Source organism: Prunus avium, chromosome 8 (genome assembly GCF_965620075.1).
Source record: "Prunus avium chromosome 8, drPruAviu1.hap1.1, whole genome shotgun sequence".
Lineage (NCBI taxonomy): Eukaryota > Viridiplantae > Streptophyta > Magnoliopsida > Rosales > Rosaceae > Prunus > Prunus avium.
The window spans coordinates 28,260,442-28,270,068 of NC_142291.1; the positions used below are offsets into that span (position 1 = coordinate 28,260,442).

Below are 9,627 nucleotides of genomic sequence, written 5' to 3' on the forward strand. Positions count from 1 at the left end.
TTTGTCACTTTAACGAAAAATTTAAGAGAAATGTCACCTTAATTTTTCAAAATCATTTGTCATCTGACTTTAACACTATCCAATTTTCCATCCATTTTAAAGGGTATTTTAGTTTTTTTTTTCCATTTCCAATGGTATTTTAAAAATGGAAAAATCATTATAAAAAAATTTATACATGGTTAGAGAGAGAGAGAGAGAGAGAGAGAGAGAGGGGGGGGGGGGGGGGGGGGAGGGGGAGTCATGTGCAATGTGTTTTTGGGGAGGGTGGGGTCGGGGTGGGGGAGAAAGTGAGAGAGAGGTCTCTTTTTTCTCTATTTTTTGTTCTTGAAAATGGAAAGACTAAAATACACTTAAAAATGGATGGAAAATCGGATGGTGTTAAAGTCATATGACAAATCATGGATTTTGAAAAATTAAGGTGACATTTCTCTTAAATTTTTCTTTAAGGTGACAAATTGAAATTCAGGTATAAGTTCAGGTGACATTTCGACAATTATTCCTTATTTAAAAGGTGTAGTTATGTTAATATTTTTTGGCGTAGTGGTCCATGTCTGATTTGTTCATGCTCGCAGCTTTCATATCGAACTTTCATCACTTACTCTATAAAAAAAAAAAAAAATTGTCAGTATCTAAAAAACAAAGTACACATCATTGAATAAGAGTGCTGCTAAACGAACCCTAAAATTAATTGAGTACATCCTATGATCTAAGTATACCCTAATATTTAAATCAAAATGTAAAATTAACTAAGTACACCCTATTTAATTACCAAAAATACCCCGGATACACCCTAATCCACTCTATTACATAGCAGCAAACCCATTCGAATCTGGTAACAGCATTCATCAAGGTCAAGTGGCATACTAAATTATTCGGATATCATGGCTGAGCTTTGATTCAAAGGCAGTAGAAAGCCCCTTGTTTTCTCTGTGATTTATTATTCGCCATTGCCATGTGGTTCTTTAATTGAATAAATGATGTTTACCGGATTCGAGTTTGAATTCTCTCTACATCACTTTCCCTTATTCGAGTTTGAATGAATTAGCACATGTACCTTGCTCAACCACATAATGGAATAGGGTTTCTATCTATTTTTCCCAGTTAAGCAGATTCTTCAACTCAAATCCCAAAAGTTTCAATCTTTATTTTCTTAGTTTTCACCCAAATTGAATTGGGTTTTTTCTTCAATTTTTTAGAATTTCAATACACAATTACCGAATTCCAATTTCAATTCGAAGTAAGCACGTATGAACTCGCTTGGTATTTGGAGGTTTTTTAATCTTTTTATTGTCAATAAAAGGAAATAACATAGTTTTTGGAGTAGGATTTTTCGTTTATGTTTTATTAGAGTTGAATATGGTGAGTAGGGTGTACTTATTAAAATTACATTTATTTCATAATTCAAAATATCCTTTTTGGTAATTTTATATTAGGATAAATTAGTAATTTAATAAATAGTTTGATAGTAGGGTGTACTCAGTTAATTTTAGGGTTCATTTAGCACCACTCTAATTCAATGGTTACAAACAGAATCATCGTTTGAATGATTGAAATCGACAAAGAACACCCCACCTTAAAAAATTATTGAAGTTTTCAATACCAATTTTTCATCATTAAATCAGAACTTTTTTTTATTTTTTATAACAACATATTTATAAAGATATTTTGACAACGGGCCCGATAAGCAATTTCAACAAAATTACACCATTACAGTAAGGCTCTTCATAATTAGGTATCAAATAAATCACAAATATAATCATCTGCATTCATATTAGTCAAACCCAAAACTTCCTCCAATCAAGTGGATACAATTGCCCCTAAATTAAAGGTTAATTGGTTAATCAGTTAACTTCATTACCTGGTTACGTAGCAAAAATGTGGGCTTAATTAATAAAATGCTACGAAATTTTATTTGAGGGATACCCTTTAGGGTACTCTATGAAATTTTTTTCAACGATCCAAACCATCCATTTTTCACATCTTCATTCAGAGATCATCCTTGCAAAAATCATGCAAATTGAAAATCACTAAGGTATCTAATTGAGACCAACAAAATTAATGAACACAGTGCTCCAAGAAAGTACTTAAATTTCAAAATTTTAATTGAGCGGTCAAATGAAATCAGATTCAAGTGATTTTTTTTGTAGAGATGATCTTTGAATGAATATTTACAAAATAGATGGTTTGGATTAGTGAAATACAACTTAGAGTGGGCCCTACAAGAGTGTTCCTCAAATAAACTTATTTCAGAGATCCCTCAATAAAAGCTCTCTGATGTGTACAAGTTCACAAGATGAGTGACATCGATTGCATATCTATAGAGCCAATTTGCGGGGTGACGTGTGGGATTTTTAATTGACCAAGTAGTTTGCAATTATTTTATGGTATATTGACATTATTCCGATTCCTTATTTTTTATGTGTTTACTAACGCATAAGTATTAAAATGATTCCAAACACATAAGAAATCAATATGTGAGTTCCACATTAACTAAAAATTAGATTAATTAAGGGAGTAGTTCATGCATATTCTTTCTTTCCCCAATTCCTAAAGCCAAATAATGCAAATGAATTTCCTAGGGGTAGGAACATATAATCTGTGGGGTACCGGCCCTTGTGGGAGTCTTGAGCTGCTGTCCAAATCTTGTGGCATTACATGAAAAGTCATTAAACCTTACCATTTTGAGATTTACAAATCCTCTCATTGCATACATCAATAATTAAGAATTTAATAAGCCAGTAATATGCACAAAAGCCTTAAAAGAAGACTATTAGGCAACAAGTTTTATGTAGTATTCTATAATTTCTCGACCCAAAAGCGCACGCAAAGAGAAGTTAGTGCATGATAAGGATAAGATCATCAATTCAAGGTACAATAATGTCTTGTTGAATCGTTCTCACTCCTAATTTGTTATTTTATCTTCTTTTCGTGAGTATTTTAAAACATGAATAAGATATTAATTTATGGAAAATTAACTGAAGTTGTGATAGCAATTGCCTATTCTAATTTTTGGTCCAGCAACCTTCCTAGTTCCTACCATTCTGGATCTTGTGGTCCCTTAGCCAATTGTCTTATTCTACTGATTAGTAGTGTCGTCAAGTCTTTTATTAATCTTCAAGTAACAACGGCATGTCTGGAAGTGCTTCTGCAAAGAGCATTCTAGTTATAAGTGCTTTTTGCTGAAAGTACTTTAAAAAATTTCTCTCGTTTGGGACTGCTTCTCTAGGAAGCACGTCTGCTCATAAGCACTTCTAACAAAAGCATTTTTATTATATAGTTGTTGAAAATTTCATAAAAAATCGAAGTGTGCTCATAAGCACTTCTAACAAAAGCATTTTTATTATATAGTTGTTGAAAATTTCATAAAAAATCGAAGTGCTTCCTAAAAAAACATTTGGGAGTGCTTCTTGAAGAAGCACATGGCAGGTGCTTCTCCAAAAAGCACTTCTATGACCCAGAAGCACTTCTAAACTTTTCTGCCAAATGCTGTCATAAGCGCTTCTGGTTGTCAGAAAGTGCTTTTAGCCCTTCCAAAAGCACTCCCAAACGAGAGTATACTGTGAGGCAATAACTGTGAGGTGTAGTCTTTTATTAATCTATTTAAGTACGATTAGTTGTCATTCATTAATCAGTTATTAAAATCAACCACCGCGTGGATTAAGGAAAACGTAAAGTCTTGCATGGTTGCATTTTATTTACAGTCCTTTCAGATAAGAACGAACGATTATCTATTAAATTAATACGAATCAAAGCTCTCAGTGCTTATAAAAGCCCCTGCACACCCTCACTAAGAGCCACAGAGAAAAGCCTGAAGCAGAGAAGAAAGATGGCATCTAGATTCATAATCTTCTGTCTTCTCTTCTTTGTGGTAATTATTTCTTTCATCATACAGTAGTAAACTTATTAGAGCTTCTGTGCTACCTTGTTTTTTCTTTTGTAATTAAGTGAGGAGGGAATATTCGATCTTTTGATTTTTTAAAATATTGAAAAAAGAAATGACACTAGATCGATAACTATTTTGTGTGTGAGTAATGCTAGGAAGATTACATTATTGTACCACATTATGTGCCGCCTCCCTGATAGAAGTACAATCCACTAGTAAGTCCTAGCTATATTAGATAGGTGATATACAATTGTAATTTTTATTGTACAATAATATGGTCTCTTTTAGTATTTTTCCTTTGTGCGTATCACATGATTAGATGATTATTGTATGCCCTGGTTACTAAAGTTATATGTCAAATTGAATTTGGTGCCTACTCACCGATTGTTAAATTTCATAATTGTTTCTAAATAAATGGAGAGGGGATTTCAAACTTGTGACATCTTTTAATATTAGAAAGAAAAGTACCACTATAAGCTAGTTGGTGTTAAATTTTACAATTGATGTACGCATGTTTTGATTCATTACTTATTTTGCTTTACGATAACAGGTTTTAAACATTAAGTATTATAAAACGATATTGCTATATAGCTTGCATAAGATTCATCATCCTTGCCAGTGGGATATAGCTCAGTTAGTTGAGCTCTTCCCTCTTTACCCATGTGGGCAGAGGTTCGAAAAACTCCCAGACAACCAATGAATATTTGTGTAAATCTCTCTCCCCCAATCGCTTGTACTGAAAATAAAAAATAAAAAAACTTAACCATCATTCATTTAATTCAAATCTAACATAAAATGAAAGAAACTTGTTTTAGAAATTTCTGTTATAACTATGATTTTTCCATTAAGTCCTTGATAAGAAATTCTAAAGAAGGAACTATTTTATATTGTTTTTCTTTTTGTGACATGAACTAGTTTAGTTTAATCAAGCTTTGTATCTCTCTTCTTAATTTGATAGGATCCATGTACTTCTTTAAGAGGATGCATTGATCCAGAAAATTGTTACAGTTTCTTGAATTTCTTGATTATATAACTAAAAATACATGTAATTTAAATTGAACATACGATTAGTAGTTATAGAATAAGAGCAATATACTCAGATTTAAATAAGCACCTCATTTCTTCTTTTTTTTATAATGACTAAATTTAACTATGTATAATGACTAAATTTAATCTTTCTTTTTTTTCTTTCTTTCTATTTCTTGCTATTCAAATGTAGTGTGGTCACGCCAATGGAGCAAGGGATGTACAACAATACAAAACCGCATATGGAGCTACAAAAAACATGAAGGAAGCGGAGGTAAGTGATTACATAACTTGTTATGAGACTACACAACACAATGTTAAGCATCACATGATCCTTACATAACTAGTTGCGTGTCAACTACAGGATTCATCATATGGGCCTTACATAAATCAATACAATTCTGGACACAGCTTAAAGGAAGTAGAAGTGTCATACCTAACCAGTTATGGAACCAAAGAAGGCAGAAATGAAGCTGAGACTCCTTACATAGCACAGTACGGTTCAGGGCACAACTCAAAGGAACCAGAAGTGCCATACATAACCAGTTATGGAACCAAAGAAGGCAGAAAAGAAGCTGAGACTCCTTACATAACTCAGCACAATTCTGGACACAGCTCAAAGGAAGCAGAAGTGCCATACATAACCAGTTATGGAACCAAAGAAGGCAGAAAAGAAGCTGAGACTCCTTACATAACACAGTACAATTCAGGGCACAACTCAAGGGAAGAAGTTCCATACATAACCAGTTATGGAACCAAAGAAGGCAGAAAAGAAGCTGAGACTCCTTACATAACACAGTACAATTCAGGGCACAACTCAAAGGAAGCAGAAGTGTCATACATAACCAGTTATGGAACCAAAGAAGACACAAAAGAAGTTGAGACGCCTTACATAATGAGTTATGAAACCAAGACAGGCACAAAAGAAGTTGAGACACCTTATGTAATGAGTTATGGAACCAAAGAAGTTGAAGTGCCGTACATAGCTGGGTATATTTCTGCACAAGCCAAAAAGGAGTCAAAGGAAGTTGAAACTCGTTACATAACCGGGTATATTTCTGCACAAGCCAAAAAGGAGTCAAAGGAAGTTGAAACGCCTTACATAACCGGGTATATTTCTGCACAAGGAAAAAAAGAGTCAAAAGAAGTTGAAACGCCTTACATAACCGGGTATATTTCTGCACAAGAAGGAAAAAAGGAGTCGAAAGAAGTTGAAACGCCTTACATAACCGGGTATATTTCTGCACAAGGAAAAAAGGAGTCAAAAGAAGTTGAAACGCCTTACATAACAGGGTACATTTCTGCACAAGCTGCAAAAGAAAAGGCTATAACCAAATGTAAACATCACAAGCATGTAAATCCACCTTCCTCTGACACCAAAAACTCACAAGAGCCGCTATTGAAGGGACATGAACATCATCATATGCATACACATTCATCATCTCCCATGGATCACAATGAAGCATTCAAGATAGGCTTTTTCACGTTCGATGATCTATACAAAGGTAAGATAATGCCCCTAAACTTTCCAAAGCAAGAACATTCTCGTTTCTTGCCTAAAGAAGTAGCTGATTCCATTCCATTCTCAATGCCACAACTTCCGCACCTTCTCCAACTCTTCTCAATCCCACAAGGTTCTCGAGATGCAAAACACATGGCATATGCACTCGAACAATGTGAGATGAAACCCATCACAGGGGAGACCAAGTTTTGTGCCACTTCTCTAGAGTCCATGATAGAATTTGTTACCAAGATCATTGGTTCTAGTGTTAGCTTCAATATTCTCTCAACCACACACCCCACAACATCAACTGCCATTACACAAAGCTACACCATTTTGGAAGAACCCAAAGAAGTTTTAGCTTCCAAAATGGTTTTTTGCCACCCAATGGCTTATCCTTATGCGGTTTTCTTCTGCCACAACTTTGAGAAAGACACCAAGTTCTTCAAGGTTTCACTTGAAGGTGAAAATGAAGATAAGGTGGAAGCTATGGCTGTTTGCCACATGGACACATCTGATTGGGACCCTAACCACAGTTTGTTTGGCCTGCTGGGAATCAAAGCTGGTGCCTCTTCTCCAGTGTGTCATTTCTTCCCTGAAAATCATCTTGTTTGGATCCCGTCACCAACTAAAGCTACTATGTGAGTAGGTAGCAATGTTCTTGACTCTTTGTTGTTTGTATCAAATTTCATGTCATGTGTGTAGAATAATGATCAGTTGCCAAGATCTGGCACTGTGATCAAGCATTCATGTTAATGTTTTGATCCTTGATATGCTTTCTAGTTTGTTGTTTGTAAGAGCAAGTTTCATGTTAAGAAGACCTCAAGTGCCTAGATGTGATCTTTATGTCAAACAAGTTGTAACTTGTATTCACAACTCATTTCCCTAATTTATTTTTATTTTTTTCCCCTCCGAACTTAAAGTTTTCTTCAACCTAAATGATGGGATGCAATGAGAACGCCATGTCATCAATTAAAAGAAGTGACATTCATTGTCAAGAAACCTGCATTTCTTTTAACAATTCAGATGTTGGCAATCAATATCATACTTCTTCCCGCTTTGTAATTCTTCTTTCCTAAAATATTATAATACTTTGAGCATTAATCTTGGCTTTTACTAGCTCTAAACACTCCAAATTGTAAAGAGAAATAACTCATTTGTGTTAATTTGAAGTCAACTGTTTTTGTAACGCCAAAAAAGAATTAACTATTTTTTTGAACCAAAAAAAAAAAAGAACAACCTAGATTTTTGTTTTTTATTTTTTCACCAAGAACCACCTAGCTTTACTTAAAAGGGAAACAAATGGAGTATTCGTGACTTCATGCATCTTCTCCTCATGATTTTGAAATCTGAGGAATGCTTAAGCAACGATAATGACAACGATCTACTATGGCAAAAGAATATAAGATTACAATGCAGAGAAAGTAAGCCTATTTCAGCCCTTCGTACCCTCAAGCAATCCCTTTCTCTTAATCTCTCTAAAAAAATATTCCACATACACTAACAGACTCACATTTTCTATAGGTTACATCAAGTAACCCTGGTAACCTAGGTCCCATGCTAAGCTAACTTCTTTGGTAGTCCCATTACCACCTTAAATCGAAACAGGGGAAACATGCGATGGGCTAACCATCGTCCATCAAGCCTTACCAGTTGGTTCGCACCGAGAGTGACCAAACTTTAATACTGTTGTTGGCCTGCCGGTCGAGCCTAATCTCCGACCAGTCTCCCGTTACCTTTGATCACTAATTGAAGACGTTATTCCAACATGCAGGAGGATGTTAGTGTATGATGATAAGTGTCATCAAATTAGCCGCTAGTTGCATTGTTATGATACAATTAGAGCTTGTTACTATAACAAACGAATTTATTTGAGCAAATAATGCAAATTTTCTTTACTATCTCTTCTTTGTTCTTACTCTCCATTATGGCTTGGTTTTTTTTTTTTTTGGTCAAGAAGATCAATTTCATAAAACCCACAGAAACGAGGGGGAGGAAGCAGAACGTCTTCCAAAAACAATGAAAAATCCAAGATCTATTTGGCTTGATTAATACTGCCAAATATGTGGAATTATATATATATTTTTTTTTAAATGCATCAAAAGTTAAGCTAAAAGATATATAACGAAAAATCCAAGTGCAGCCTTGATTTTCAACATGTATAGTTGGCTATATAGAATTTAAGTAGATAATATTGAATAAAACAAAGTCATACACACCAAAAATTTATATATATATATATCTCAAATTATGTACCAAATTTCAAATATGAGTATGTCAGAATTGATTTAGTCCAACAGAAAATTTAGAGTATTATGATGATATCAAGACGTCAAGAGAGAGATCCCTTCATTAGTTTAGAAATTGTGACTCTTACATTGTTCAATAGAGAAATTTTGGTATTATGTACCTCAATTTGACATGTAACAAATACATATGTATTATGATATATTGGCACGCATCTTTTTACCTTTCAAAACCTAATTTAACGTTAACATATGATTACATATGTAAGTTACCTTCTATTGAGGAATCCCTCAAATACCTTTTGGAGTCCAATACGAATTTTATTTCAAGATCCAAAGCATATCTATTTTTCAAGTATTTATTCGTAGATCGTCATTGCAACAAATTAGAAAAATTGAAAATCATTAAGGCATCTGGTTTAGACTAACAAAATAGACAAATACGGTGCTTCAAGAAAGCACTAAAATCACAATCGTTAATTGAGTGGTCAAATGATTTTGGATTTAAGTGATTTTTTGTGGGGCTAATCTTTGAATGATAACCTAAAAGATAGACAGTTTGGATAATTGAAATACAATGAGGAGTGGGTCTTTATTGTATTCCAATTATCAAAATCGTCTATCTTTTAGGTTTCTTAAAAAGATCATCCTTAGTGGCGAATCCACCAAGGAGCAAGGGTGGTCAATTGACTCCTACAACACTAGAATCCGCCACCTGAGGGGGAAAAATTGACCTCTGCAAAAGCCCACAACATGTTTGAAGAAATGCCTCAAAAGGGCACAACACATGCATTCAGAGCGCGTTGTGCACATCGCTTCCTCTTTTTTTTTCTTCACACCGAAACAACGTCGTTCTATTTAAGAGATTTAAATAAAAAATAAAAACCCGGCAAAAACGAGGGCAGCAACAACTCCTCCACTTGTGCCCGATAATATTCCTCCCTCAATTGAGTTTTAACTCAATTTACACA

General features: G+C 34.3%; 1 protein-coding gene across 1 annotated transcript; it reads left to right on the forward strand.

The window, feature by feature from the left end:
• The first annotated feature begins 3,821 nt into the window (after window positions 1-3,821).
• On the forward strand, window positions 3,822-7,349 carry LOC110770402 (uncharacterized). The gene is made up of 3 exons (XM_021974546.2): window positions 3,822-3,868; window positions 5,103-5,183; window positions 5,274-7,349. The coding sequence occupies exons 1-3, from the start codon at window positions 3,827-3,829 to the stop codon at window positions 7,053-7,055; spliced, it is 1,905 nt and encodes a 634-aa protein (XP_021830238.2). The 5' UTR covers window positions 3,822-3,826; the 3' UTR covers window positions 7,056-7,349.
• Window positions 7,350-9,627: the final 2,278 nt, after the last annotated feature.

Excerpts from the sequence above, each read along its gene's own strand:
- LOC110770402 (XM_021974546.2), top strand. The coding sequence starts at position 3,827 with ATGGCATCTAGATTCATAATCTTCTGTCTTCTCTTCTTTGTG. Across the intron at positions 3,869-5,102 it reads TCTGTCTTCTCTTCTTTGTG|TGTGGTCACGCCAATGGAGC; the intron begins GTAATTATTTCT and ends ATTCAAATGTAG. Across the intron at positions 5,184-5,273 it reads AAAACATGAAGGAAGCGGAG|GATTCATCATATGGGCCTTA; the intron begins GTAAGTGATTAC and ends TGTCAACTACAG.